General features: G+C 38.4%; 1 protein-coding gene across 1 annotated transcript in view; it reads right to left on the bottom strand.

Annotated features, from left to right (window-relative positions):
- Positions 1-2,202: 2,202 nt before the first annotated feature.
- Positions 2,203-26,258, bottom strand: part of LOC132650643 (zinc finger protein OZF-like) — a 41,885-nt gene continuing 17,829 nt past the window's right edge. Inside the window, exons 3-5 of the mRNA XM_060375987.1 lie at positions 6,523-6,649; positions 5,915-5,975; positions 2,203-4,303 (exon numbers count right to left, since the gene is read on the bottom strand). Of these exons, the coding sequence (XP_060231970.1) occupies positions 3,082-4,303; positions 5,915-5,975; positions 6,523-6,649 (1,410 nt within the window). The 3' untranslated portion in view covers positions 2,203-3,081. The remainder of the gene's footprint in view (positions 4,304-5,914; positions 5,976-6,522; positions 6,650-26,258) is intronic.

Genomic DNA, 26,258 nt, shown 5'->3' with positions numbered 1-26,258 from the left:
CTTTCTTCTATGAATTAGTTTCTACAGTTTGACATTAAGATTATATATAAAGTAGTTAAGATATTTACAGTACTAGAGACATGGCTGTGCAGTTAAGACAAGTTTATTCCCAGAACCAAGATCATGTTTTTGACAACTCCCTGGAATTCCTTGTACAAGAAGATCAAAAGATCGGGAGATCAGAATGCACAGGCACATAAACAAAGACACACTGATATCACATAATTTAAATTAAAAGAAATTGGTAAACAAATGTTTGCTCATAAATGTTGTTCATGTGTAAGCATTCACTCCTGTACCTCAGGTGTTGAGGCATCTATAGGGTTATCTACAGAGTTTTTCTTCATCAAGAATTCCTTCATGTAACAGTAATCAAACACGTAGGCTTGAAGTCAGAGAAATTAATCTTTCTCAGTTGGTGGTATCATTTGGGAATGCTTAGGAAAAGCAGCCCTCCTGGAGGAAGTATGTTACCTGGAGTGGGCTTAATAGTTTTCAACTGCATACCATTTGTATTTCCCACTCTCTACTTCATGCTTCAGGTTGAGGATGTGAGTTCCAAACTTCCTAGCTCCCATGTGTGACACTTGTGAAACCCATTTCATAGTGATCCCATATACCTCTGGAACCATAAGGCAAATTAAACACATTTGATATTTGCTTTAGACATTGCGTTTTGTCACAGAAAAAGGCATTAATACACACCCCAAAATTTTACAACTGGATGATTTATTTCATGCAATTGGAGAGAACTTTGAAATCTAGAAGAGTTGCCTTATTGTTTAAATTCATAGGTCTTTTGTCCATATTAGTTTCAATTGGAAACAACATAAGGATGGATGCCATAAAGCATGAATACATTGTTGACACTTGTTAGAATTTTTCCTCCATATAATCTCCTTTAACTGAATGCAATTTGGTTCTTCAAAGATCTTAACAAATCTTTTATTCTAATAGATTTCTTTCAGAATTAGTTCTTTAAGTTTCTCAAAATCTACTGTGATCTGCAAAGGCTTTAACTGGTTGCTCACACACTAACATTTTACTCTTCTATAATGGTACCATGAAGCACAAAACTTTACCATACTGACCACACTCATAGCGTTTCTTTGCAGCATGACTGTTTCTCATGATTTCAAAGGCAACTACATGAAAAGGCTTTACAACTTTGTTTACTCATAGGGTTTCACTGCACTATGTATTCTTGCATGGACATAACTTTATTAAGAAAAGGCTTTATCATATTGATTACATGGGTGAGGTTTCTAGTATCTGTATTTTATATACTTGAGGATGACTGTGGGATGCAAAACTTGAAAAAGTAATTTGCATGTGGGAATGAGCAAAAGAAATTTGTCCTAAGTAGTGCCTTTTTGATACTAGCCTCCATTGAATTATAGGGTGAAACCAAGGTTAAGTTCATAGTCCCTCAGAAAGCTGTAAAATTACCAATAGCTGACCAGCATTCATTACTCAACTTTTGTTCCCATAAATATCAAATTTCCATACCATGGTTTCTGGTCCCCTAACATAATGACAGACCCAAACCACATATTCTCTTTCTTTATCCATATTACCTTTTCCTAATCACAAAAGGACAAATGGATGATTGTTTTGATTGCAAAACCTACATTTTGCATCAGCTGACTTCCTCAATGACATAAACAAATCCCATATCCCTAAACCCTGACTGATGTTAAAAATTTAGTTGTAAAATGGCAAAGATGTTTATGATTTTCAAGGTCAGAAACTCTGTAACTTTCTGGTTCATTTGGTGGGTAGGCATCACAGTTTAGATCCCAAGAACATTATGTGGCCTTAATCAACCAGTAGTACCTGGATGACATTTGTTCATATTCTTAGATTTTCTCTCCATTTTGAAAGTTTTATGATGATGTAGAATATAGATATGTGCAAAGGCCTCACATCTTAACATGTTCAAAAAGTTTCTCCCTGTACAAATTCGTTCATGATGATTATACAAATGTTTAATAGTTTCACAATGTTAAATAGTCTCATAGTCTTTCTTTCCAGTATGAATTCTTTCATGACTTTGGACATGATTGTGAAGAGAAAGGGTTTTTCTCTCAAATTTTATTTTTTTCTTATCAGTTACATTTTATTAACTCTGTAAACCAGCCGTGTCCCTATCCCTCATTCCCTCCCAGTCCCTCCCTCCCTCCCTCATCTACACCGTGCCCCTTTCCAAGTCCACTGATGGGGGGACCTCCTCCTCATTCATCTGATCCTTTTATCAGGTATCTTCAGGAAGAAGAGCAAGTTTATATTAGGAAATGACTGTTTTGTGCAAAGGCTTTACACATAGGACACATCCCATAATGTTTCTCTCCAGTGTGAGTTTATGTATTAGGAGACACTGTTATATGTAATGACTTTACCACCTTGGTTGCATTCATAAGGTGTCTCTCCAGTATGAGTTCTCTTACGTTTTCAGAGATTACTGTTACATGCAAAGGCTTTATTTACCACATTGGTTACGTTCATAAAGATTCTCTCTAGTGTGAGTTCTTTTATGTCTTAGGAGAACACTGTTACATGCAAAAGGTTTTACCACATTGGTTACATTCATAAGATTTCTCTCCAGTGTGAGCTCTTTTATGTAGCATAAGACTACTGCTACATGTAAAGGCTTTATCACATTGGTTATATTTGTAAGGTTTCTCTGGAGTGTGAGTTTTTTATGCACCAGGGGACTACTGTTACATGCAAAGGTTTTAGCACAGTGGTTGCAGTCATAAGGTTTCTCTTCAGTGTGAGTTCTTTTATGTACTAGCAGATGACTGTTCCATGCAAAGGGTTTACCACCTTGGTTGCATTCATAAGGTGTCTCTCCAGTATGAGTTCTCTTATCTTTTCAGAGTTTACTGTTACATGCAAAGGCTTTATTTACCACATTGGTTACATTCATAAGGTTAATCTCCAGTGAGAGTTCTCTTATCTTTTAGAATACTGGTCTGTGTAAAGGCTTTGTGACATTCATCACATTCATAAGGTTTCTCTCCAGTATGAGTTTTTTTTATGTCTTAGGAGGACACAGTTACATGCAAAGACTTTAACACACTAGTTACATGCATGAAATTGCTCTCCAGTGTGAGTTCTTTTATGTACCAGGAGACTACTGTTATATGCAAAGGTTTTAGCACATTGGTTACATTCATAAGGTTTCTCTCCAGTGTGAGTTCTTTCATGTGTTAAGAGATTACTTTTACGTAGAAAGGCTTTACCACATTGGTTACATTCATAAGGTTTCTCTCCAGTGTGAGCTCTTTTATGTAGCATGAGACTACTGTTACATGTAAAGGCTTTACCACATTGGTTACATTGGTAAGGTTTCTCTCCAGTGTGAGTTCTGTAATGTACCAGGAGACTATTGTTACGTGCAAAGGTTTTAGCACATTGGTTACATTCATAAGGTTTCTCTCCAGTGTGAGTTCTTTCATGTGTTAAGAGATTACTTTTACGTAGAAAGGCTTTACCACATTGGTTACATTCATAAGGTTTCTCACCAGTGTGAGCTCTTTTATGTAGAATGAGACTACTGTTACATGTAAAGGCTTTACCACATTGGTTACATTGGTAAGGTTTCTCTCCAGTGTGAGTTCTATAGTGTACCAGGAGACTATTGTTACGTGCAAAGGTTTCAGCACATTGGTTACATTCATAAGGTTTCTCGGCAGTGTGAGTTCTTTCATGTGTTAAGAGATGACTTTTACGACCAAAGGCTTTACCACATTGGTTACATTCATAAGGTTTCTCTCCAGTGTGAGATCTTCCATGCATTAGGAGATTAAAGTTCTGTGCAAAGGATTTACCACACTGCTTACATTCATAAGGTTTCTCTCCAGTGTGAGTTCTTTGATGTCTCAGGACACTACTGTTATGTGCAAAGGCTTTACCACATTGGTTACATCCATAAGGTTTCTCTCCAGTGTGAGTTCTTTCATGTCTTAGGAGTTCAATATTACATGGAAAGGCTTTACCACACTGGTTACATTCATAAGGTTTCTCTCCAGTGTGAGTTCTTTCGTGTCTTAGGAGATCACTGTTACATGCAAAGGCTTTACCATATTGTGTACATTCATTAGGTTTCTCTCCTATATGTGTCCTTTTATGTTTTAGGAGATGACTGTTATGTGCAAAGGCGTTCCCATATTGGTTACATTCATAGCAATCCTCAACAGTATGGATACTTTCATATGTGTGGGAACCACTGTGAGGTGCAAATATTTCATTATATTGAGTATCTTCAGAGGGTTTGTCTCTGCTATCACTGTTTTCATACCTGCAAAGATAATAGGCACATATGAAAACTTTACCACATTCATTACAATAATGAATATTTTTGTCCATGTCACTTAATTTTACAATTTGGTGTAAAGGTAAAGAGGAATAACATCTTGAGTTTTCATCATTATTTTTATATTCATGGTGTTCGCCATCTCTACGAGTTGTTTTGCATATTTGAAAATAGCCGTAATGGTAAAAATATTTGTAACCTGGCTTACATTTATACAATACTTTCTTCTATAAGATGTTTTACCATAGATTTGTAGAAAACTGCAAGACCTCGGAGCTTTAACACACTGATTGGATTAATAAATTTCCCTACACTGTGCGCCATATTAAATATGCAAAGATAACTGTAACAAACGCAATAATTTATATATTTCCTAAAACTTACATTTTCTGCAGTGTGATTTTGTGAGAATTCCTTATGAAGTTGAATAACCAGTTAATTGATGTTGGTGTATATTGTATGAAAGTGTGTCAGTATACGTGAATGCTGATTGCTGAGTCAGGAGAGAGCTAAGTGCTGATGAGATCATAGTATTTTTAGTTCTGTGGCCCATCACCAGTCCTATATTTTCTACACATTTGTCCTTCCTCATTTATTGGAAATCATAAAGAGCTGACAACTGATAGCATGGCATAGATGGAGGGCAGAACTTCTGAGTGAGAGGGAAGAAGAAAGCGAATGACAGGCAATTCACCAGAAGGACAGTGAGGTTAACAGACAGACTTGAACATGAAGAAGGTAGAGCTGGACATGCATCGGGACACTATACTTGGTTTATATGTACTAGGGGAAAAAAACGGTTCAGTATCTGCCTAGTAAAACTGTCTAAGCTTTAAAATATTAAAAAGCTTTTGTGTCATTATTTGCACTGCTGGCAGCTCTTAATAACCCATATAAAGCATAAAAGGTATCACTTTTTAAACATCTACTCAAAATGGAGACTACTGTATTTTTGAATTGTTCTGGGTGGTTAACTGTTTCATTGAATATATATATATATATATATATATATATATATATATTACTGTATCCATTGTGATATATGATATACCTATTAAAAGAATGACATGGTTTCATGATGCATTCACACATTTGAGTTTTGTTCATCAGAGACATGTGCTATAGGGATTATGATTTTGCCGAAACAACATTCTTGAGTCTAAAAAACTGCTCTCCTCACAAAATTTAGCAACATTACTGCAAGTATATGAGTAACACCATTTTACTATGCACTAGTTGATTAGTATAATGTTATGAATATACTTTCATCACCTATTTACTCTGAATACATTTGGCAATATCTAAGTTGTAGGAGACTAAACAAACTGCATTTCTACCTCATAGAGATAATGAGCAAATGATTTAAACATTGACCTTGTGTAAGGTATGATTTCCTTGCATTCTTTATTAGAGGAGAACCTTGCAAACACACATCAAATACCTAACATGGAGGCACATGGTTTAGTAACAACTTAGTCACCATCAATAAATACACTTAAAGGAGTTCATTTACACTGTCTCTTCTCTTTCAAACTTCCAGAACATATTAAAATTTTCTCAGAAACATATTCATTTCAGCTTACACATGAAAATTACCTTGCATGTCTTCTAGAACTTTGACAATGATCTTCCATATTATGACCTTCGCAATTGTAGCCTAAAATACAGTAAGAGAAAATGTATGATGTATTATTGGAAGTAATACAAAATTTAAGTTGTGATCTCTGGTCAATCAATGAACCATTCACCTCTTTCTTCCTCATCTTCAAGAGAAATTCCAGAAGCAGATCAATAATGAATAAATATTTTTTCCCATATTTGTCATTTATCCTTCATTGTCAATTAAATGAAAATAAGCACCAATTTTTTTTTCTTTTTGTATTATATAGCAATAAAGCTGTGTAATGTGGTATATAATTTTTGTTGATGTTGTTCAATTGTTCAAGTTCAAGGGCTGAACTTTGAGATTGTGCTAATGGTTTAAATGAGGGTAAAGGCATTTAGAAAGACCTGGACTCATTATGAGAGGCACTACTGTAACAAGGGATTGTTCTCAAAAGAAGGCGCTCTCCACTTTTATGATATGAGCATTTTTGTTAATCTTGGGGTTTCTGAACCAACATATCCCACTTGAAAATATTAATGATCAAATACAGTCACAATTATCTCTAAAAAAAAAAAGTAAAGAAAATTCATTGTTCTACCTATAGCAGTGAGGTTCCTGTAGATCTCTAGCATTACATCTTTGTAGAGATTCCTCTGGGAAGGATCCAGCAAAGCCCACTCTTCTCGAGTGAAGTTCACATGGACATCATTGTAGGTCAATGCAGTCTAAAATATCCACACACGTATACAACAGAAAGAATGATACTTAGAACACTGGAAATGTATACTTCGTTTAAAATATTTTCAAAGTATTCTGGTGTTTCTTCTACATATTTTGTGACACACAAGTTTTAATATAATAACTTAACTCTTTTTAGGACGAAACTGAATAGAGAAGTTTACCTCTCTAATTTTTTCATCCTTTAACCAGGATTTAGATTTGCAAGACAAATGTCAAGTAACAGATAGATAGATAGAGAGAATAAACAGATCAACAATTCTGAGTCCACATCTGAGAAATAATATAAACGATTCCTTAATCTAATAACAATGGACAGGCTGGGTGTATTTTCTGATGAGTTTAATTCCAAAACAAAGAAAACAGAGGCTGGTGTATCTCATAGAGCTGAATGCTAGCCTGCTCTATGCAATAAGTTCCAGGACACTCAGGGGTACATAATAAAATCCTGAATAATATTAAAAAATTAATCAAACAAACAAGATAAAAAAAAACCTTAAAGATCTTTCTTTAACTTTCTACAAAGAGTTATACATTCTCTCTAGTTGTGCAGACATGTCTAGAAACATTAAGTGCCTCATTTTAAACAGTAATATTAATACGATCTTGCTAAAATGAAACGTATGTTTGAACAATTACAAAAGGAAAAATGAAAATACTAGTACTGTAAATGTTGATCATAAATAGGCAACATGGCGGATGGAGGTATGGCTCAGTGGTTAAGAAACTGTCTGTTCTTCCAGAGGACCTGGGTTAAATGCCCAGCACCCACATGACAGCTAATAGCTGTCTGTAACAAATATATTCAATAACATACTCGTTCGCAAACCAAATCCAAGAACAACACATCAAAGATACACACAATGAACAAATAGGCTTAATCTCAGGGATACAGGGATTGTTCAACATATAAAAACCCATCAATGTAATCCACCATATAAACAAACTGAAAGACCAAGATTCCATGATCATCTCATTAAATGAAATAAAGCCTTTGACAAAATCCAACACTCCTTCATGTTAAAAGACTTGGAGAAATCAGGCATACAAGACATCAGGCACATACTTAACATAATAAAGGCAGTAAAAAGCAAGCTGATAGCCAACATCAAACCATTTGGAGAGAAACTAAAGAAATTCCACTCATATGAAGTACAGGACAAGGATGCCTCCACTCTCCATATTTCTTCAATATACTCCTTAAGTCCTAACTAAATCAATAAGACAACTGAAGGTTATCAAGGAGATACAAATTGGAAAGGAAGTATACAAATTGGAAATTCAAAGTATCACTATTTGCAGATGAATTACTTGTATACCTAGGTGACACAAGAAATTCTACCAGAGAATTCCTACAATTGACAATTTCCACAAAGTGGCTGGGATCACAATTAACTAAAAATTTCATCAGTCCTTTTGTATACAAATGAAAAATGGGCTGAGAATGAAATTTAGGAAACACCCTGAACAGTAGCCACAAACAACATAAAATATTTTGTTGTAACTCTAAACAAGCAAGTGAAATACCTCTATGACTAAAATTTGAAGTCTTTAAAGAAAGAAACTGAAGAAAATCTCAGAAGATGGAAAGATCTCCCAAACTCATGGATATATAGGGTTAACATAGTAAAACAGCATTCTTTTTTAAAATTTTTTATTAATTACACTTTATTCACTTTGAATTCCCCCCACTTCTTCCTCCCCATGAAACACTCCCTTAATCCCCTTCTCTAAAACAGCATTCTTAAAAAATGGATTCTATGAGTTCAATCCATTTCCCAACAACATTGCAACATAATTCTTTACAGACCATGAAAAAGCAAACATTAACTTCAAATGGAGAAATAAAATACCCTTGATAGCAGACCAATCCTGCACAATTGGAGTAAGGACACAGAAATAAATCCACACTCCTACTGGAACTTTACTTTCAACAAAGAAGCCAAAATCATACAATGGAAAAAAGACAGCATCTTCAACAAATGGTGGTAGTGTAACTAGATGTCTATATGTAGAAAAATGAAAATAAAGCCTTTGTTTCATCCTGAAGAAAATCCAGTCTAAGGGGATCTAAGACCTTCACCAGAGACTCTAAATCATTTAGAAGACAAGGTGGAGAAAAGTCTGGAATGTATTAACACAGGAGAACAGCAGCAGCACAGGCTCTGAGATCAACAATTAATAAATGGCATCTCAAGAAACTGAAAAGCTTCTATAAGTCAAAGGATACTATCAATAGAACAAAACATCAGTCAACAGATTGGAGAAATATCTGCATCAACCATACATCAGACAAAAATGTAATATCCAAAATATACAAAGAAATTAAGAAATTAAACACCAACTAATCAAATAAACCAATTTAAAAATGGGGTTCAGAGCTAAACTGAGAAGTCACAACTGAGGAATCTCATATGGCCAAGAAACACTTAAGGAAATGATCAAAGTCCTTAGCCATCAGACAAATGGAAATCAAAACGACTCTAAGATTACATCTTACACCACTCAAATGACTAAGATGAAAAACTCAAGTGACAACACATGCTGGTGAGGATGTGGAGAAAAGGGAACTTTCCTCCAGGGCTGATGGGAGTGCAAACTTGTACAACTTCTCTGGTAATTAAACTGGTGCATTTTCAGAAAATTGGGAATAATTCTACCTTATTACCCAGCTATGCCACTCCAGGGAATACATCCAAAAGATGTTCCATTATAGAATAAGGACAATTGTGCTACTATGTTCATAGCTGTTTTATTCATAACAGCCAGAACTGAGAAATGGATAAAGAACTTCTAGTACACTTACACAATGGAATACTCCTCAGTTATTAAAAATGAGAAATCATGGAACTTGTAGGCAAATGGACTGAACTATAAAAGATCATCCTGAGAGAGGTAACCAGACACAGAAAGAAACACATTGCTTATAATCATACTACAATCCACACACCCAGAGAAGCTAAGTAACAAGAAGGTCCATGTGAGGTTGCCAGAATGTCACTCAGAATAGAAAACAGAACAAACAGCACAAATGGATAAAGAGAGGGAACTGGGCAGAAGTTGGAATGGGGTGGGAAACAAATGTGGGTATCAAATGTGGGGAGAATTGTAGTAGGAGGTGAGAGGGCTCAGAACAAGAAGGGAAACTGAAGGCATTTCTCTTTGGAGTCATTTGACAGGGAAGGTTCCTGATAGCATGTGGGTGTGATCCTAGCTGAGACTCCTAACGAATGAACAGGGGAAAAGAGACATGGAAAATGAAATGACTACCCCCTAGCCAGACAGGACTATTGGAGAGAGGGAACAACAACTGAACCATAAAACTCATGATCCAAAAATTACCCTGCCTACAAGAAGTTTAGGGATAATGAGGGAACAAAGACTGAGGGAATGTCCAACCAATAATTGGGCCAGCTTGAGACCCACCTTAAACTAGTCAGCCAGCCAATGAAATTGTAAATGTTGTTTTGCTGTGCATATAGAAAAGCCTAAATATGCCCATTTTCTCAGAGGCTCCACCTAGTAGCCAATGGAGACAGAATCTAGAACTTGCAAATAAGCATTGGGTGGATCTCTGGGGGTCTTATGATAGTACTGGGGGAAAGATGGAAGAATCTGGAGGGTATAGGAAGCAACAAGAAGACCAACAGAGACAAGTAACCCAGACCCAGGAGGGCTTACGGAAAATGAGATATCAAATAAGGAACATATGTTCTGAACCTAGGCCTATTGAACTTATCTGTGTACTAAGGACAGTTTGGTCCATATGCGTTAAATGGTAAGTGAAAAGGACTGTTTCTTTTATGAACTCTACTGCCTGCTTTTAAATCCTCATCCCCTGTCAGGCGTGCCTTGTCTGTCTTTAGTGGATGAGGATATGTTCAGTCCTGATGTGACTTGATGTGCTGTAATGGGGTGATGCAGGGAGAGTAGGGCTCCATTTTTCTGGGAGGGGACAAAGAAGGGTAGGGGTGGACTGAGAACAGAGGAAGGAGGGATCGCCCTTTAGATGTAAAGTCAAAAAACAAACTAATCTCTTTAAAAATTTAATACACTCAGAGAAAGAGAGAGACAGTGGGCTTGAGAGGAGATAGGGAGGGGGCTGTATATGGGATAGGAAATAAATGTAATAAATAAAAATAAAAAAAGAATAATATTAATACATTCTCTGAAATATCAAGAGGCAAAACTGGCAACATGACCTTGACCATCAAATTAAAATGGTCAAAATAAACACCCCAAACTGTTATCAAATCTTCATATATCTGTCATAGCCTAAGAACTCAGTCATATTACACATATACAACATGCTTTTTTGAAATAAATCTCATTGTTGTGGAATTATATAGCCCCTCTAGAAAATTCTCTTACAAGGCAAAACTTCAGCATGATGTGCCCTGTAGTAACAAATGAGAACATAAAGAAGCATATGACTTCAAACAATACATACATACATTCTATTAAGCATTTTAATATTAACATTGGTAAAATATGTTGACAAAACAGAACACATTGGGGGTACATCTTCCATCCTTTGACTTGTATTCAGAAAGCTGACACATGAGAATCAAGAATTTAAACGTAGCCTTGACTAATTAGTAATATCCAAGTCAGGTATGAAACAAACATCACCACCTAAGAAATCAGTCCCCAATTTTTAACTCTACCTTACTAAATTTTTTAGATCATGAGCAGAATAAGAAAGATCTGAGGACAAATTACCACACAAATGACCTCCAGCTTAATTTTTCACGGAGCATATTTTCCACTGAAATCCTATAACCTCCACTTCCTCTGTATGCACTACACTCAACATTGTGCACTTCCAAGTACTACAGGAAGAGCCAATTAAGGTCTGGACTTTTGCCATCTCAAGTCCTGATATTTTCCACATTCCTCAAAAAAGAGAACATCTTCAGGTCTGTCCAGGAGCAAGGTCACTTTTGGCATAACTTTTTTCTCCTAACCTGCTAACTGTGCTGCTGTGATTGAAACCCCTAACCCCAAATATCTCAGGTTATGAATGAGTTTACTTGTTTGGTCCTTTCAGATCAGAATCCATCATTTTGGAATCCTAGGATAGAATCTCAAGTTTCAAGAAAACTTAGGCAAAAACCATGGCAAATATTGTTTCCTGCCTTGCTCTCTTGTTTCTACATCATCTCAGGCTCACCTAACATTTTTATCCAGCCCAGGGCCAACATGCTTAAGGATAATTCCACTCTCAATGGAAGAACCATCTATAGAAATCATCAGTCAACACAATCTCTCACTTACATAGAAACCAGCCATTTTCTCATTACTTCATTTATTTTTTTTCCCTTTATATCCTGCTTGCAGCTCTGTATCTCCTCTTTTCTGGTATCATCCTCCCCACCTCTACCCCTTCTTCTCCTCCCTTTCTTCTCAGAGAAGGGGAGCCTCCCCATATCAACTCTCCTCAACACATCAAGTTACATACAAACTAAGTGCATCTTCTTCCAGTGAGGACAGACAAGGCAGCCCAGATAGAGAAAAGTTATTCATAAACAGGCAACTGTGTCCATGTGACAGACAGCCCCCATTTCAAATGTTAGGTGACCTACATGAAGACAAAGCTGCCCATCAGCTAGATATGTGTAGTGTGCCTAGGTCAGCACCTGCTCGCTCTTTGGATGCTGGCAACCAGCCATTCTATGATGGCATGGTACCAACTGAATTTACCATGTGAAAAAATAACTCAGAATTCTCAGCAGTTTTATGAAGAAGTATTACACATAGAGACAAATATGACTTCGGTACTTACTTTACAACACAACAATGAAAATTGTGCACATTTTTTTGTGAAAGAATACAGCAAAAATGCCAATAACAGAAGCCCAAAAATAAAGTCAAGATTTCATCAAGGACACTCAACCAAGAAAAACTTGAAGTAGACCAATGTTACCTCTGATTGTATACATATAGAAATTAGATAAACAGAAATGTAATACCTCCCACAAAATAATGCAAATTGACCCCTACACTATTCATATTACTTTCTAGATACAACTGATCTTTTTTTTAAGTCCCCATGCTCTAGTACTCTCTTTGTAAATGGAGATCACCAGAAAAGTGCGCTATGGAGCTGTAGATCATTCCCCCTAGCAATTTCAGGCAAACCCAGTCCTTCTGATTCCCATAAAGGAAATAATGTTAAATAGTAATTTTATGTCTCGTTCTTGCCATATGTATTCCAGCACAAGATGTGAAATCTGTCTTATGTAACTGCATAACACCATATATAGTTGAGACACCTCTGCAGCTCAGAAACGCCTTTTAACCCTAGAAGTGAGTTCCTTAAGCCACAACACTGTGGCTGCTGTTATTGGAATGGTAAAAGGATGCTAATCAAATACTTCTGAAGTTTCATCCACATTCCTTCCTCAACATCATTTTTGTAACCTATTTGTAAAATTGAAATATTTTTCACAAAAAAAAATTCATTAGGAAACAATGTTTAAAACTTCCAGAAATCTGACCTTCAGTTTTTCCAAACTGTCTTCCTACTGCACACACAATAGACAGCTCATTATATGTCTCAAATGAGTAATGTTTAAAACTCTGCTGTGTACAGACTTTAACTTAAGAATTTAGGAATTTTAACCAAGAGAAAGGCAAAGTCATGGATCTGGGGAGCAATAGACTGGGATCAATGTGACCTGAGCCAACAAAGCTTGTCTCAGAAATATTTTTTCCAAAATGCTGAAAATGCAGCCATTATAGAATTAATATCCACACCAGGAAGAAAGAATGCCACACACAACTAAATGGTTAATTAAAAAAGTTCTCTTTAATAGTAGCATGTGTCCAGTGCTAGTTAATGGTATATGAGAAGTCAGCCTAAAGCTAATTTTGTACTCCATACATGCAGTCTTCCTTAAGTCTCTTTTAGGATCCAGGTTATATATTAAACAGTTTCAATATGGGCTAGAGAGTTCAAGTCTAGCCACTGAGTCAACTGGATGATTTACACAGCAAAAATATTCTTAGAATGATTTCTGTAATCCACTCCCCTAGGTCATTATTCAGTGACATGGTATAAGTAAGAGGTCTCAGGGGTTTATAATACTAGGAAAAGTAAAAGGTAGAAAATGCAAAAGCTAGGGTGGCAAGGTTTTCCATGAGCTATATCTTATACCAAGTAAGCTTCTTAAGAAGAATAGCACCTTGTACACTACTTCCTGGGGAGAAATGGAAGGAAACAGGAGACATCTATGAATTGATCAGACAGTCTCATAAAGTGGGATAAAATCATGAGGAATTATAATTAAACAAAACTGCACAAGGAAGGGGGAACACAGGATCTCAAGAACATTATTTACCAAAACCACAGTGACTTTGGAACTGATGTGTTAGAAAGAGTGGGGTTCTGAGAATCTGAAGGAAACCCTCCTCACATGTCCCAACCCTGCAGCTCACCCTATTGCTGGTTTTAGAAAAGGAACACTGCTTTATTTTAATTACCTCAGAATTTTGGGGAAATCTCCCAAAGTGCAGGCCACAGGTTCTATTAGCTCTGCCAAGCATATTTGAGAAGTGTGAGAAGAAGTTAGGTGATTCTACATACATGAGGCTCTTGGGGAAAGCTTTGTTTGATCAGAGAAACCCTCAACACAATAGTGTTTTTCCTGTTCAATTGGTTTTCACCAGATGTCTTCCCCATGTGACAGAGCTATGCTTTTCTCAAGAAGAAAACTGCAACTTTATAACACACCAGTCTTTAATGTTGGCTGTGAGTCTATAATGGCAATTAAGCAGCTTGTTATATGCCTCTTCTTTGGCATGGAGATGGGCCAATAGTTGGTATGCATAAGGGCTGTCTCCTTGGTTATGGTTGGAGACAAATTTGTTGACTATCATCTTGAGCAAACATGTGTTTCCTAGCATCCTAATCTCTAACAGGCCTGCATGGCATGCTACTTATCTACTTAGCCCTTAGCTAAATTCTACTTGGTGTGACTTCCTGTCATCTAAGTATTGGTAAATCCCTTACATCAACAATTCTACTTGTTTACATCACAGCTGTGTAAGGAAGTGCTACTCAACACATGTTATTTACAACCTCAACAAAATTAACTCCAAATGAATCTTATATCTAAATGTTAAATGCCAAGGTCAGAACTTAGAAAAGGTACTAGAAACTAGGCTTCTCTGAGTTTGCATCCTACCAAGGACATGTCTATTTTCAAACCTGTCCTGCAAACACTTTGTGAACATGCAGCCCCATAGTGTGTAAGGAGGCAGCCTCCAGAGCCCCAACCCTCTCCAAGTAAAATACTAACTTCACCTGAGCTTGCAGCTCTACTTCCCACCCTACCCCTTGAAACATTTTCCTAATTTTCAGTTAACTCAGAAAAATTGCTGTTACCTTAACCAAGGTGGCTAAACTGTAAAATTATGTCATTTACAAAGCTCTGCCTTATTATGGATAGAACTCACACAACTTTGTTTCTTTATCATCTTGAGTTCAGGACCAAATGTCAAGGGACATAAATTAAGGACCTTGGATTCCAGACCAAATGTCTTGGAAAACAGTTAAAGGTCTTGAGCCCAGTGGCCTGTATCAGCACAGCCTCCAACAGAAATTCCCTTGCTAAACCCACAATGTTAAAATTTGATTGGATAACCCCAGCACTCACCAAGGGGCCCTGCTTTTGTGGATTTAATCCTTTAAATACACAATAAAGCACCATTCAGATCCTGAACTGACCCTGAGCTCAGAAAATAAAGCTTTCATTTTAACCTTCTGCTCCAGAAATGACTTTTCTCTGCTCCCAACCCGAAGCCAATGTAGTCAAGACATTTAGATGCCCCACTGTGTTCAGGGCTAGGAAAAGGGACCTCTCAGGTAGGTGATTCTGCCTGCTGGTTCCCACTCTGCCTCAGGAAGGACCCTACAGGACAGCTCCTACTGTTCAGCCTCCTGCTCCACCAGGTTGGGGGCAGCAGACACAATCTCACCATGTTGCGACTTTGGAACTTGTCTGAAATGCCTTCATAGTACACAGCAGCGGCACACCAATCGTTCAACCCCATTCATCTAAGCTACAGAGGGAACATGCAGCATGGGGCCAGGAAGAACCAGCCTCTTCCTCTAACTGGAGGGATGGAAGATCCTAATTGGCCAGTGAGTCTTGAGTGACATGAACACCTCCCTTAGGGTTACACTTTACTGAAAGGACAAAGGTTAGTGATTCTTGGCCCAGGCTTCAGTTTCAGAACCAAACCTTCTTCAGATCTGCAGCGATTTGCATTTCATCATCAATTGTGCCTGTCTCCCCTAGCCTACCCTCTGACTTCCAGAACTCAGGACATAATTTCCCTCTTCCTACGAGAATCACGGTGGATATTGCACAACCATTATTCAACCTGTACCAGAGTAAACAATCTGTGCTACAGGTAGAATGGTGCCAAGAGTATTAAAAATTAAAAAGAGATTTTAGAAAATGCAAGATTTTTGCTCGGTGACTTCACACTGGGGTCAGGTAAACTGCAGCCGCTTTTCTCCTGGAAGATAAGAGACAACCCAGGGGGGGAAAGCAGGAAAAACATGACACTTTGGAGTACTATCAGCAGGTAAATCAGCTTCCTCAATGGGAAGATGAAGAAAACAGAAAGCTGTGCTAGTAAAGGCTCTCTGCACGAAAAGAAATGACAGAATAAATTTCTCTGGATGTATATAGCTAACACAGACATTCATATATATATATATTTTCAGCTGGGCTTCTCCTGCTTGGACTAGATGTGTAGACCAGGCTGACCTTGAACTCACAGAGACTGACCTGCTTCTTCCTGCCAGGGGACTGGGATTCAAGGCCTGTGCCATCAAATCCATGCCAGATTTTCTGTTTTAATTTTATTTTTTGTTTTGTATTTCTCAAGACCAGGTTTCATTGTGTAGGCCTGTCTGTGCTGGGCTCTCCTTGTCAACCAGGCCGAACTCACAGAGAACAGCCTGTGTCTGCATTTCGTGTGCCTGGATTAAAGGCTTATGCAAGCATGACTAGCAAGACCTTAGACTTTTAAGGATTTGTTTAAGGGAGGGTTTCTTATGTAACTAAATTTTTATAAGATTTTTGAGTGGGTGGATGAGGGGACCTCTGATTATTATTATCTGTGCATGCATAGATGTGTGTCTGTGCATGCACAGACATTAAATCAGACACTGCTGCCATCCTCACAGTTCTTAGATCGGAGCTTTTATTCTTATGCTTAAGAAATTTTATTTATTTTTTTTTTGAAAAACATCTCCCCAGGCAGTGAGTTCTGTGCTGAGCACCACTTGCACTGTGGGTCTGATCCTCCGAGGGCAAGGAATCATATAAAATAAGAGAGAGTTAGTATCACCTGGAGAGGACAGGAGTTCCACAAGGACCAATTATATCTGGGAACAGGGGTCTTTTATGAGACTGTATCTCCAACCAAGGACCATGTATAGATATGACCTAGAATCCCTGCTCAGATGGAGCCCATGGTAGCTTGGTATCCAAGTGGGCACTCTAGTAAGGGGAACAGGGACTATTTCTGACATGAACTCAATGGCTGGCTCTTTGTCCTCCCCCCTCTGAGGGAGGAGCAGCCTTGCTAGGCCACAAAAGCGGACACTGCAGGCAGTCCTGAAGATACCTGATAAGCTAAGGTCAGATAGAAGGGGAGGAAGACCTCCCCTATCAGTGGACTTGGAAAAAGGTAGGGAGGAGATGAGGGAGGGAGGGTGGGATTGGGAGGTAATAAGGGAGCAGGCTACAGCTGGGATACAAAGTTAATAAACTGTAACTTATATTTAAAAATATATATATAAAATAAGAAACAGAGAACAGATCTCAACAGAGAATTCTCAACAGGAGAATCTCAAATGGCTGAGAAACACTGTTCAGGTTCAGCATCCTTATCCTTTAAGGAAATGCAAATGGAAACTACTTTGAGCTTTAATTTTACACATGTCAGAATGGTGACGTTTAACAGGACAAGCGACAGCTCACTCATACTGACAAAGGTGTTGGGGAAGGGAAACACTCCTTCATTGTTGGATGGAGGTCAAACAAATACAGCCAACATTGTATTTTCTCAGACAACTGAGTTGTTGTCCCAGGAGGTCATTTGGAAATGCCCAAAAGCCAAGGCTAATATTAGGACAGAGCATTGATTTCTCAAAAATAACACCAGGACCACACTGTGGAGGAAAGCTTACACACAGTGCACTGAAGGTGGAGAGGTGGACCAGGTGCAGGCTGAAAGACTTCACCCCTATATTCTAGTCTCTTTAGGGTGAGACTACTGTACAGGCTACTGAAAGAGAAACGTGGACAGAAACCCAGAATAAAAACCACTCCACCTAAAATCTGTACTGCTTGCAAGATGTAAAGTTGGCGTGGTGGCACCAAACATGCTTGAGTGGTGAGTTAATGTTTGGTTTAACTTGCACCCTAAGCCATGGGATGGAATCCACTCCCTTCATGGCCAGGAATGTCACAGAGACATAAATGACAAGCATTGCATGAGCATGTATCAGCACCAGGTCCTCTACTGAGGTGTCATGCTGTTAGCTTTGTATTTTTATGGGAATCATAACATTAGCAATGGGCATAGCTTTGACTCTCTCACCTGCTCTTGAGAATCTTTTTCCCCTAATGGGTTCCTTGCCAATCCTCTGTGTGGGGTGTTTGTTTATCTTTTTGTATCTTGTTTGGTGTTGTTTGGCAGTCCTATCTTGGAGGCCTGTTCTTTTCTGAAAAGGATACAGAGTGGAGGGAGTGGAACCGGGGAAGAAGGGAGGTATGCTGGATGTGGGAGAAGTGGAGGGAGGGAAAATTGGTCAGAATATATTGTCTGAGGGAAGAATCCTTTTCAATTAAAAAGCATTAATTCAATTTTCCTACCTAAAAAATGGAAAGAAGGGAAGCAATCAAAGAGAAGTGAAATAGTGAAGACAAGGAAAACACTATCATGACGTACAGTTATTGTTCTGTGTGCATAGAGGGAAAGCATCACTCAGAAGTTTAACAAGCTTATTCTTTAGTCCCATCTAGATCTATGAAATCAGAAGTTTTGCTCTCACCAATGTGAAATATATATCATGCAGGTAAAAAAATGGTAACTTTCTGCTGTTATGTGGAATTACAGGGGTCCCTGCTCACTTAATTCCAAAAGAGTACTCTTTCTTCTCTATAATAAAAACTAAACTTTGAAGCTGGAGAGGTGGCTCAGCAGGTAAGAACACTCTCTGTTCCTTCAGAACTCCTGAGTTCAATTCCCAGCAACCACATGGTGGCTCACGACCATCTATACTGTGGTCTGTTGCGCTCTTCTGGCATGCAGGCGCACATGCAGACAGAACACTAATTAAATAAATAAAATCTTTAAAAAGAAACAACCAAAAACAATGTTTGAATAATATTCGCAATAACAGAAATAAATGCATAATGTTATACACTATACATTAAATATATACTACATTAAGTATATACAAACTGATATTTTAAAATGTTAAGCATTTAAACATGTTTTCCCAATAAAAATAAAAGTGTCATCATCTAAGGTGGGTTAGCTGATCAAAACAAAACTAAGAAAAGTGTTACTTGTCTAAGACTATTACATTTTTATTCAACTGTAATTTATTGTCATTCTTTCAATTCAAACAAAACAAGTCAGTTTCTTAACTCATTTTCACTTCATGCAGCATGACTCATTGGCAGAAAGCTCTTATACCATCAAAATAAACCAACTTTCTGCAATTTTCTAGAATATTATACAAGCACATTTGCTTTTTATTTCTATAACAACTTTTGCTCTAAAAAGTCTGATATTTGATTTTCCTTCTCCACATACCAACTAAAAAAAATGTTACAAAAATTCTTTGAAAGTGCTTCACCTAGGTTGTGTTGTTTCTGCCTTTCATTTTCTATTGCGAACATTAAGGTAGACAAGATGACTGAAGGTCTCCTTCCCAATGGACAAATGGGAATGCAGCAAGATTGAAATCAGAGAGAGAGAGAGAGAGAAGTTTGTTGGTTTAACACTGCTTATGCTGTAATTATATCCTGTTTCATGACTAATACAGCACTGACTGTGAGAGTCTTTTATAAGTATGCAATCCTTTAACTATTGCTGTTGTCTTCATTTATTTGCCATACTGTCCTCCTGAGGTACCCAGGGTGACCTCAACAAATGAAGAATTAGGTTATTTTGAAAGTTATACCACCACGAATATAAATGCAATAAGCATGAGATTTCAGATACTACTTTAAAACCAATCTAGAGTACATGAAAATTTACTAAGAAGACTGTTGGGATCCATAGCAATTCTGTCATTTTATGAGCTCTGTGCAATGTAGGCACACATAAACATGGAAACAATGAGAATGTGTGAAAACATGGTTTATTGTGTTGTTTTTGGTAATGAGGGGGTGTGGGTGTAGGTAATATCTGCAAAAGCATCAGATTACATACATTAAATACTTGCAGTTTTACATTGACTATAAAACTACTTGATGTTACTTAATTTTAGTTCATATCCACAGGAAATCCCAAATTCTGCTATCAAAAGTTGATTTGTATGCTAATACACGATCCCATATCATATTCAAATTTATTGTTCAATTCTGTACCGTGTGTTATTTTCACTTTTTGTCTTCTCAAATTATACTTGGTGGGATAGCTTTTCTGACCATAACAATGTTTTTTGTGTCAGTAAATTCTATACTTGTCTTCTTTCTATAGATTGTAAATTATTTCATATCACTTTCAATTTTATGTACTAACTGTAGTTTGCTAAACAAATTATTTATATAGGATAATATTATTTACCCTTTTATACTAGAGTAAATGACACAAATGGAATGATGTATTTAAAAATAAAAAGATGTTGGCTATTTTCTCTTTCAACATGAATTCAACAGACTCTAAAGAAAATTTCTATGAATTTCTAAGAGGAAAGCTGATTCCAAAGCTATATCCCATGAAAAAACGACACAGAATTCCAAATAGGATTATGAAGGAACACATGGGCAGCTGTGACCTCAGAATGTATCTCAGAGCTACAACTACCAAGAATGTGTACAACAGTTTTGACAAAATTAGGAGATGAAGAGAAAAAGCCAAAACTGTAAGCTTAAAAATATATTCAAATTTTCCTCAAAAGACCCAAGGAAACTCTGCCAGGAAAAATGTGTACTTGACCATGTGTACTTTTGGTTATATGTATATAGAAATTAAATAAACACAGACTTCAAAACTCTTACAAAAGCAATTCAAACTGACCACTAACATACATTTCTGACCCACTGGCTACTGTAGATCGCTCTCGAAAAGGAGAGATCACATGCTCTGTGTTCTGGAGCTCGGTGTAGAAAAAAGTGATCAAAAAAGTGGGCTATGATTCTACAGACCCTCTTGCTTCCTTGTGGTTTCAGGCAAATCCAGCCCCACCGAAAGCCACACACAAACCAATGTGGTGAGTGTTTTCATGTTTGCTTACTCCCACATAGATTGTGCCACAAGATATGGAATCTGCCTTATTCACCTACCCAACACCATGCACACCTTAAAAACCTCTGCATCTCAGAAATTCCTTTTGTGTCATGAAGTTAAATTTCCTGAATCACACCATTGTGGTTGAAAGTAGCGAAAAGATAAAAAGATTACAAAAATTGCTGTAGAATGTACATCGCCCCCTTTCTACCAGCTTCAAAACTATTTATAAAATTTGCCACACAAAACTGAACGTGAAATACAAGGTTCAGAACGTCTAGAGAGCAGACCATCAATTTTCCAATCTGTCTTCCCAGCACACACCAAAAGCAATGTGTATGTGTGCACACTGGACAGTGATATTTTAAGAATCACTGCTTTAAACTGCCAGGACTGCAGAGGAATTCTACCAGCCCCCCATCCACTGCCCCCAACCACCGCCAAGGAATCCACACTCAAGGGAGAGTCAGAGACCAAGGACCACTACTGAAAATCACCACATAGATCAACAGAATGACAGTTGACTGACTGGCAGTCTCAGCACCGCCATATCAGATTCTGAGAACTTAGCAGAACTGTTCCTCCTGATTTTGGGACAGTGGCCCACATACTCACCATTGCATACTTTGTGGTCTCCAGTGTCCGGGACTGACCTCAAGCTAAGATAACTACCTTAGGTAGTTAAAATTCCTTGGTTGATTGCAAACATCCCTTGCACAAACATTTAGATTAGAATCTGTCCCCTAGGAGGAGCCAAGATGGCGGCGCCGGGAGAACAGCTCATCTGAGAAGCAGGACAACACTCTCTGTGCAGAGACCAGGAGACTGAACTCGGGACCCTGAAACTACATCAATCGTGTTTCCCAGGTGAGGGGAGGCTCCCACGGGGTGGGAATCGGTCGGGTCCACTCACAGCTACCCAGCCAGAACCCGGAAGAAATCCCGGGTAACGCAGGCTTTGTGTCTCCAGGCTGGAGGCGCAAGCAGGCGTGTCCCAGTCACTTTCCTAGGCTGATCTGTGGGCACAAGGGTACCTGAGACTGGATGTCCCAGTCGCGGGGGGACCCCACGGGGAAGCAGGGTTGCGGGTCTGATCGCTGGTCACCCAGTCTTTACCTGGAAGGTCTCTGCCGCCATCACAGCCGAGATCCTGCCATGCGCAGAGAATTTAGCACTCAGCTCAGCGGTACAGACAAGCTGCGCGCCCAAGTACAACAGGTACTGGGAACCCCTGTTCAGAGAGGACCCCACAGAGAAGGAAGAAACCGTGCTGCTGGGGTCACCTAGGGAAAGTCTAGCAGACTGCAGATTGCAAACAGGTGAGTACGGCCAGTCATCACAGATCTGGGCCCAAACAGGGAGCACAGAGTGATTGGAAACTCAGCTCCCGCAGACTAGCAGGTGGGCGCACACTCCACCAGCTCAGAGGTCTGCTTCGTACCAACTATTCCTTACAGACAGAACTGAGTGCCCTAAGACACCAGAGCAGTACTCACCCGCCACAGATTAGCTCTTGGGTTCTGGGGCACAGAGCCCCAACCTCAGACCTACAAAAGTCCGGGAACCCTGAGATCAACCCCCAGATACTGCTCCAAGGGGCAACCAGTTATTCCTAACAAAACCGACCAAACCATGGGACACAAAGGTTACAGAAGCTGGTCACTAAATTTACAGCAAGAAACCCAGAAGAAGGGCAGCTGTCTCCAGGACTTCTCCCGGTGAAAGGAGAGCCCTCTTGACTAATCAGGGCCACAGTTACCACCCAGGTCTCTATGCCTAAGGTGAGCTGTAACAACTCCTGAAAAACACAGGCCATCCAGTGACTATAACCAAAAAGCTGAGAAGGCTTCCTTCAGGAAAAACCATCTTCCTGCCAAAGGGATTCTCTCCACTACAACAGTCCAGGAACAACCAGAAACTAAATTCAAACAACTAAGATAGCCCAATGGGTAGAGGACAGCGTAAAAGTCCAACCAACAAAGGCCAGAGCAATATGGCATCTCCAGAACCCAGTTATCCAGGGGCAAATAGCCCTAGAAACCCCAGCATAAATGAAATTCAAGGAGATGACCTAACATCTATGCTCACGAAGATAACAGAGGAAACAAATAAAATACGAAAAGAATTAGAGGAAGATAAAAACAAACATATCATGGCTATCCGTAAAAAAATGGAGGAAATTAAAGACAAGGAGATTATGGCCATCCATGAAGAAATATGGGAAGCTGCAGCCAAACAGTCTGTGGCCTTTAGAGAGGAAATGCTTAAATCACTGAATGAAATAAAAGAAACAGTGGATTCTTCAAACAAGCAGCTGAAGGAATTGATGGAAAAACATGAAAATACAGTCAGACAGGGGAAGGAAACCAACAAACTAGCTCAAGAACTGAAGATAGAATTGGAAAAATTAAAAAAAAACACAAATGGAAGAAATTGTAGAGAGAAAGAACTTAGGGAAGAAAGCAGGAACTACAGAGGTTAGCATAACCAATAGGATACAAGAAATGGAAGAAAGAATCTCTGGTGTGGACGATACAATGGAAGAAATAGATGTATCTGTCAAAGAAAATGTTAAATCTAAAAAATTTCTGACACAGACCGTCCAAGAAATTCAAGGCAACATAAAAAGACAAAACCTAAGAATAATAGGAATAGAGGAAAAAGAAGATTCCCTGCACCAAGGCCCAGAAAATACTTTCAACAAAATCATCGAAGAAAATTTCCCCAACTTAAAGGAGAGGCCAATAAGAATACAAGAGGCCTATAGAACACCCAATAAATTAGACCAGAAAAGAAAATCCTCCCGCCACATAATAATCAAAACTGTAAGTATACAGAACAAAGAAAAAATACTAAAAGCTGCAAGAGAAAAAGGCCAAGTAACATATAATGGCAAACCCATTAGAATCACACCTGACTTTTCAACAGAGACTATGAAAGCCAGAAGGGCCTGGAGAGATATCATGCAGACCCTAAGAGAACACAGATGTCAGCCCAGGCTACTATACCCTGCAAAACTCTCAGTCCTCATAGACGGAGAAAACAAGATATTCAACGACAAAAACAAATTTCAACAATACCTACAAACAAATCCAGCATTACAGAAGACACTGGAAGGGAAAATACAACCCAAGAAAGCTGGCTACATTCAAAAAAACACAGGAAATAAATAACCCCACTACAGTAAAACAAAAAGCAACCAAGCACACAACCGTATGACCACAGCCAACATCAAATTCAAAGAATCTAACAGCCACTGGTCATTATTCTCTCTCAATATCAATGGACTTAATTCTCCAATAAAAAGACAAAGACTAACAGAATGGATGCATAAACAAAACCCAGCAATCTGTTGTATACAAGAAACACACCTACGTCACAAAGATAGACATTACCTGAGGGTAAAAGGATGGAAGACGGCTTTTCAAGCAAATGGACGCAAGAAGCAAGCAGGAGTAGCCATTCTAATATCTGATAAAATACTCTTTCAACCAAAATTAATCAAAAGAGATGGGGAAGGACACTTCGTACTCATCAAGGGAAAATTCCACCAAGAAGACATCACAATCCTGAACATTTATGCCCCAAATACAAGGGCACCCACATTTATGAAAGAAACATTGATAAAACTTAAACCACATATAGATCCCCACATACTAATAGTGGGAGACTTCAACACCCCACTCTCAACAAAAGACAGGTCAACAAAACAGAAATTAAACGAAGAAACAATATCTCTGACAGAGGTCATGAATCAAATGGACCTAACAGACATTTACACCCAAACACAAAAGAATTTACCTTCTTCTCAGCACTTCATGGAACCTTCTCCAAAATAGACCACACAGTTGGTCACAAAGCAAGCCTCAACAAATACAGGAAGATTGAAATAATCCCTTGTATCCTGTCTGATCACCATGGAATAAAGCTGGACCTCAGTAACAACAGAAATAGCAAAAAGCCTACACATACATGGAAACTGAACGACTTGCTACTAAAAGACAGCTGGGTCAGGGAAGAAATAAAGAAAGAAATTAAAATCTTCCTAGAACTCAATGAAAATGAAGACACAACATACCCAAACTTGTGGGACACAATGAAAGCAGTGCTAAGAGGAAAGTTCACAGCAATAAGTGCCTTCAAGAAGAAATTTGAGACAGAGCATTCAAGCAACTTAATGGCTCACTTAAAAACCCTAGAAAAACAAGAAGCAGACACACCAAGAAGGAGCAGATGGCTGGAAATAATCAAACTCAGGGCTGAAATCAATCAATTAGAAACAAATAAAACAATTCAAAGAATCAATGAAACCAAGAGCTGGTTCTTTGAGAAAATCAACAAGATAGACAAACCCTTAGCAAAGCTAACTAAAAGGCAGCGAGACACCATCCAAATCAACAAAATCAGAAATGAAAAGGGGGACGTAACTACAGACACTGAGGAAATCCAAGCAATCATTAGGACTTACTTCAAAAGTCTATATGCAACAAAATTTGAAAATTTAAATGAAATGGACAATTTTCTTGATTGATTCCACTTACCAAAGCTAAATCAGGACCAGGTAAATCAATTAAATAGTCCTATATCCCCCAAGGAAATAGAAGCAGTCATCGAAAGTCTCCCATCCAAAAAAGGCCCAGGACCTTATGGTCCTGAAAAATAAGGAAATCATGAAATTCGCAGGTAAATGGTGGGATCTGGAAAGGATCATCCTGAGTGAGTTGTCCCAGAAGCAAAAAGACACACATGGTATATACTCACTCATATAGACATACAACGTAGAACAAACCCACTAAAACCTGTGCACCTAAAGAAACTAAGTAAGAGAGAGGACCCTAACTAAAATGTCCAATCCCCCATCCAGAAAGGCAAAGAGGATGGACATCAGAAGAAGAAGAAAACAGGAAACAACCTAGGAACCTACCACAGAGTGCCTCTGAAAGCCTCTGCCCTACAGACTATCTAAGCAGATGCTGAGCCTGATGGGCAACTGTTGGGCAGAATGAATGGAATTTTATGTAAGAATTGGGAAATAGTAAGAGCTGGAGAGGACAGGGTCTCCACAAGGAGAGCAACAGAACAAGAAAAATTTGAATACAGGGAACT

The sequence above is a fragment of the Meriones unguiculatus genome (assembly GCF_030254825.1).
Source record: "Meriones unguiculatus strain TT.TT164.6M chromosome 13 unlocalized genomic scaffold, Bangor_MerUng_6.1 Chr13_unordered_Scaffold_28, whole genome shotgun sequence".
Classification (NCBI taxonomy): domain Eukaryota; kingdom Metazoa; phylum Chordata; class Mammalia; order Rodentia; family Muridae; genus Meriones; species Meriones unguiculatus.
The sequence above is the reverse complement of the archived record's forward strand: the minus strand, read 5'-3'. Positions and strand labels throughout refer to the sequence as shown.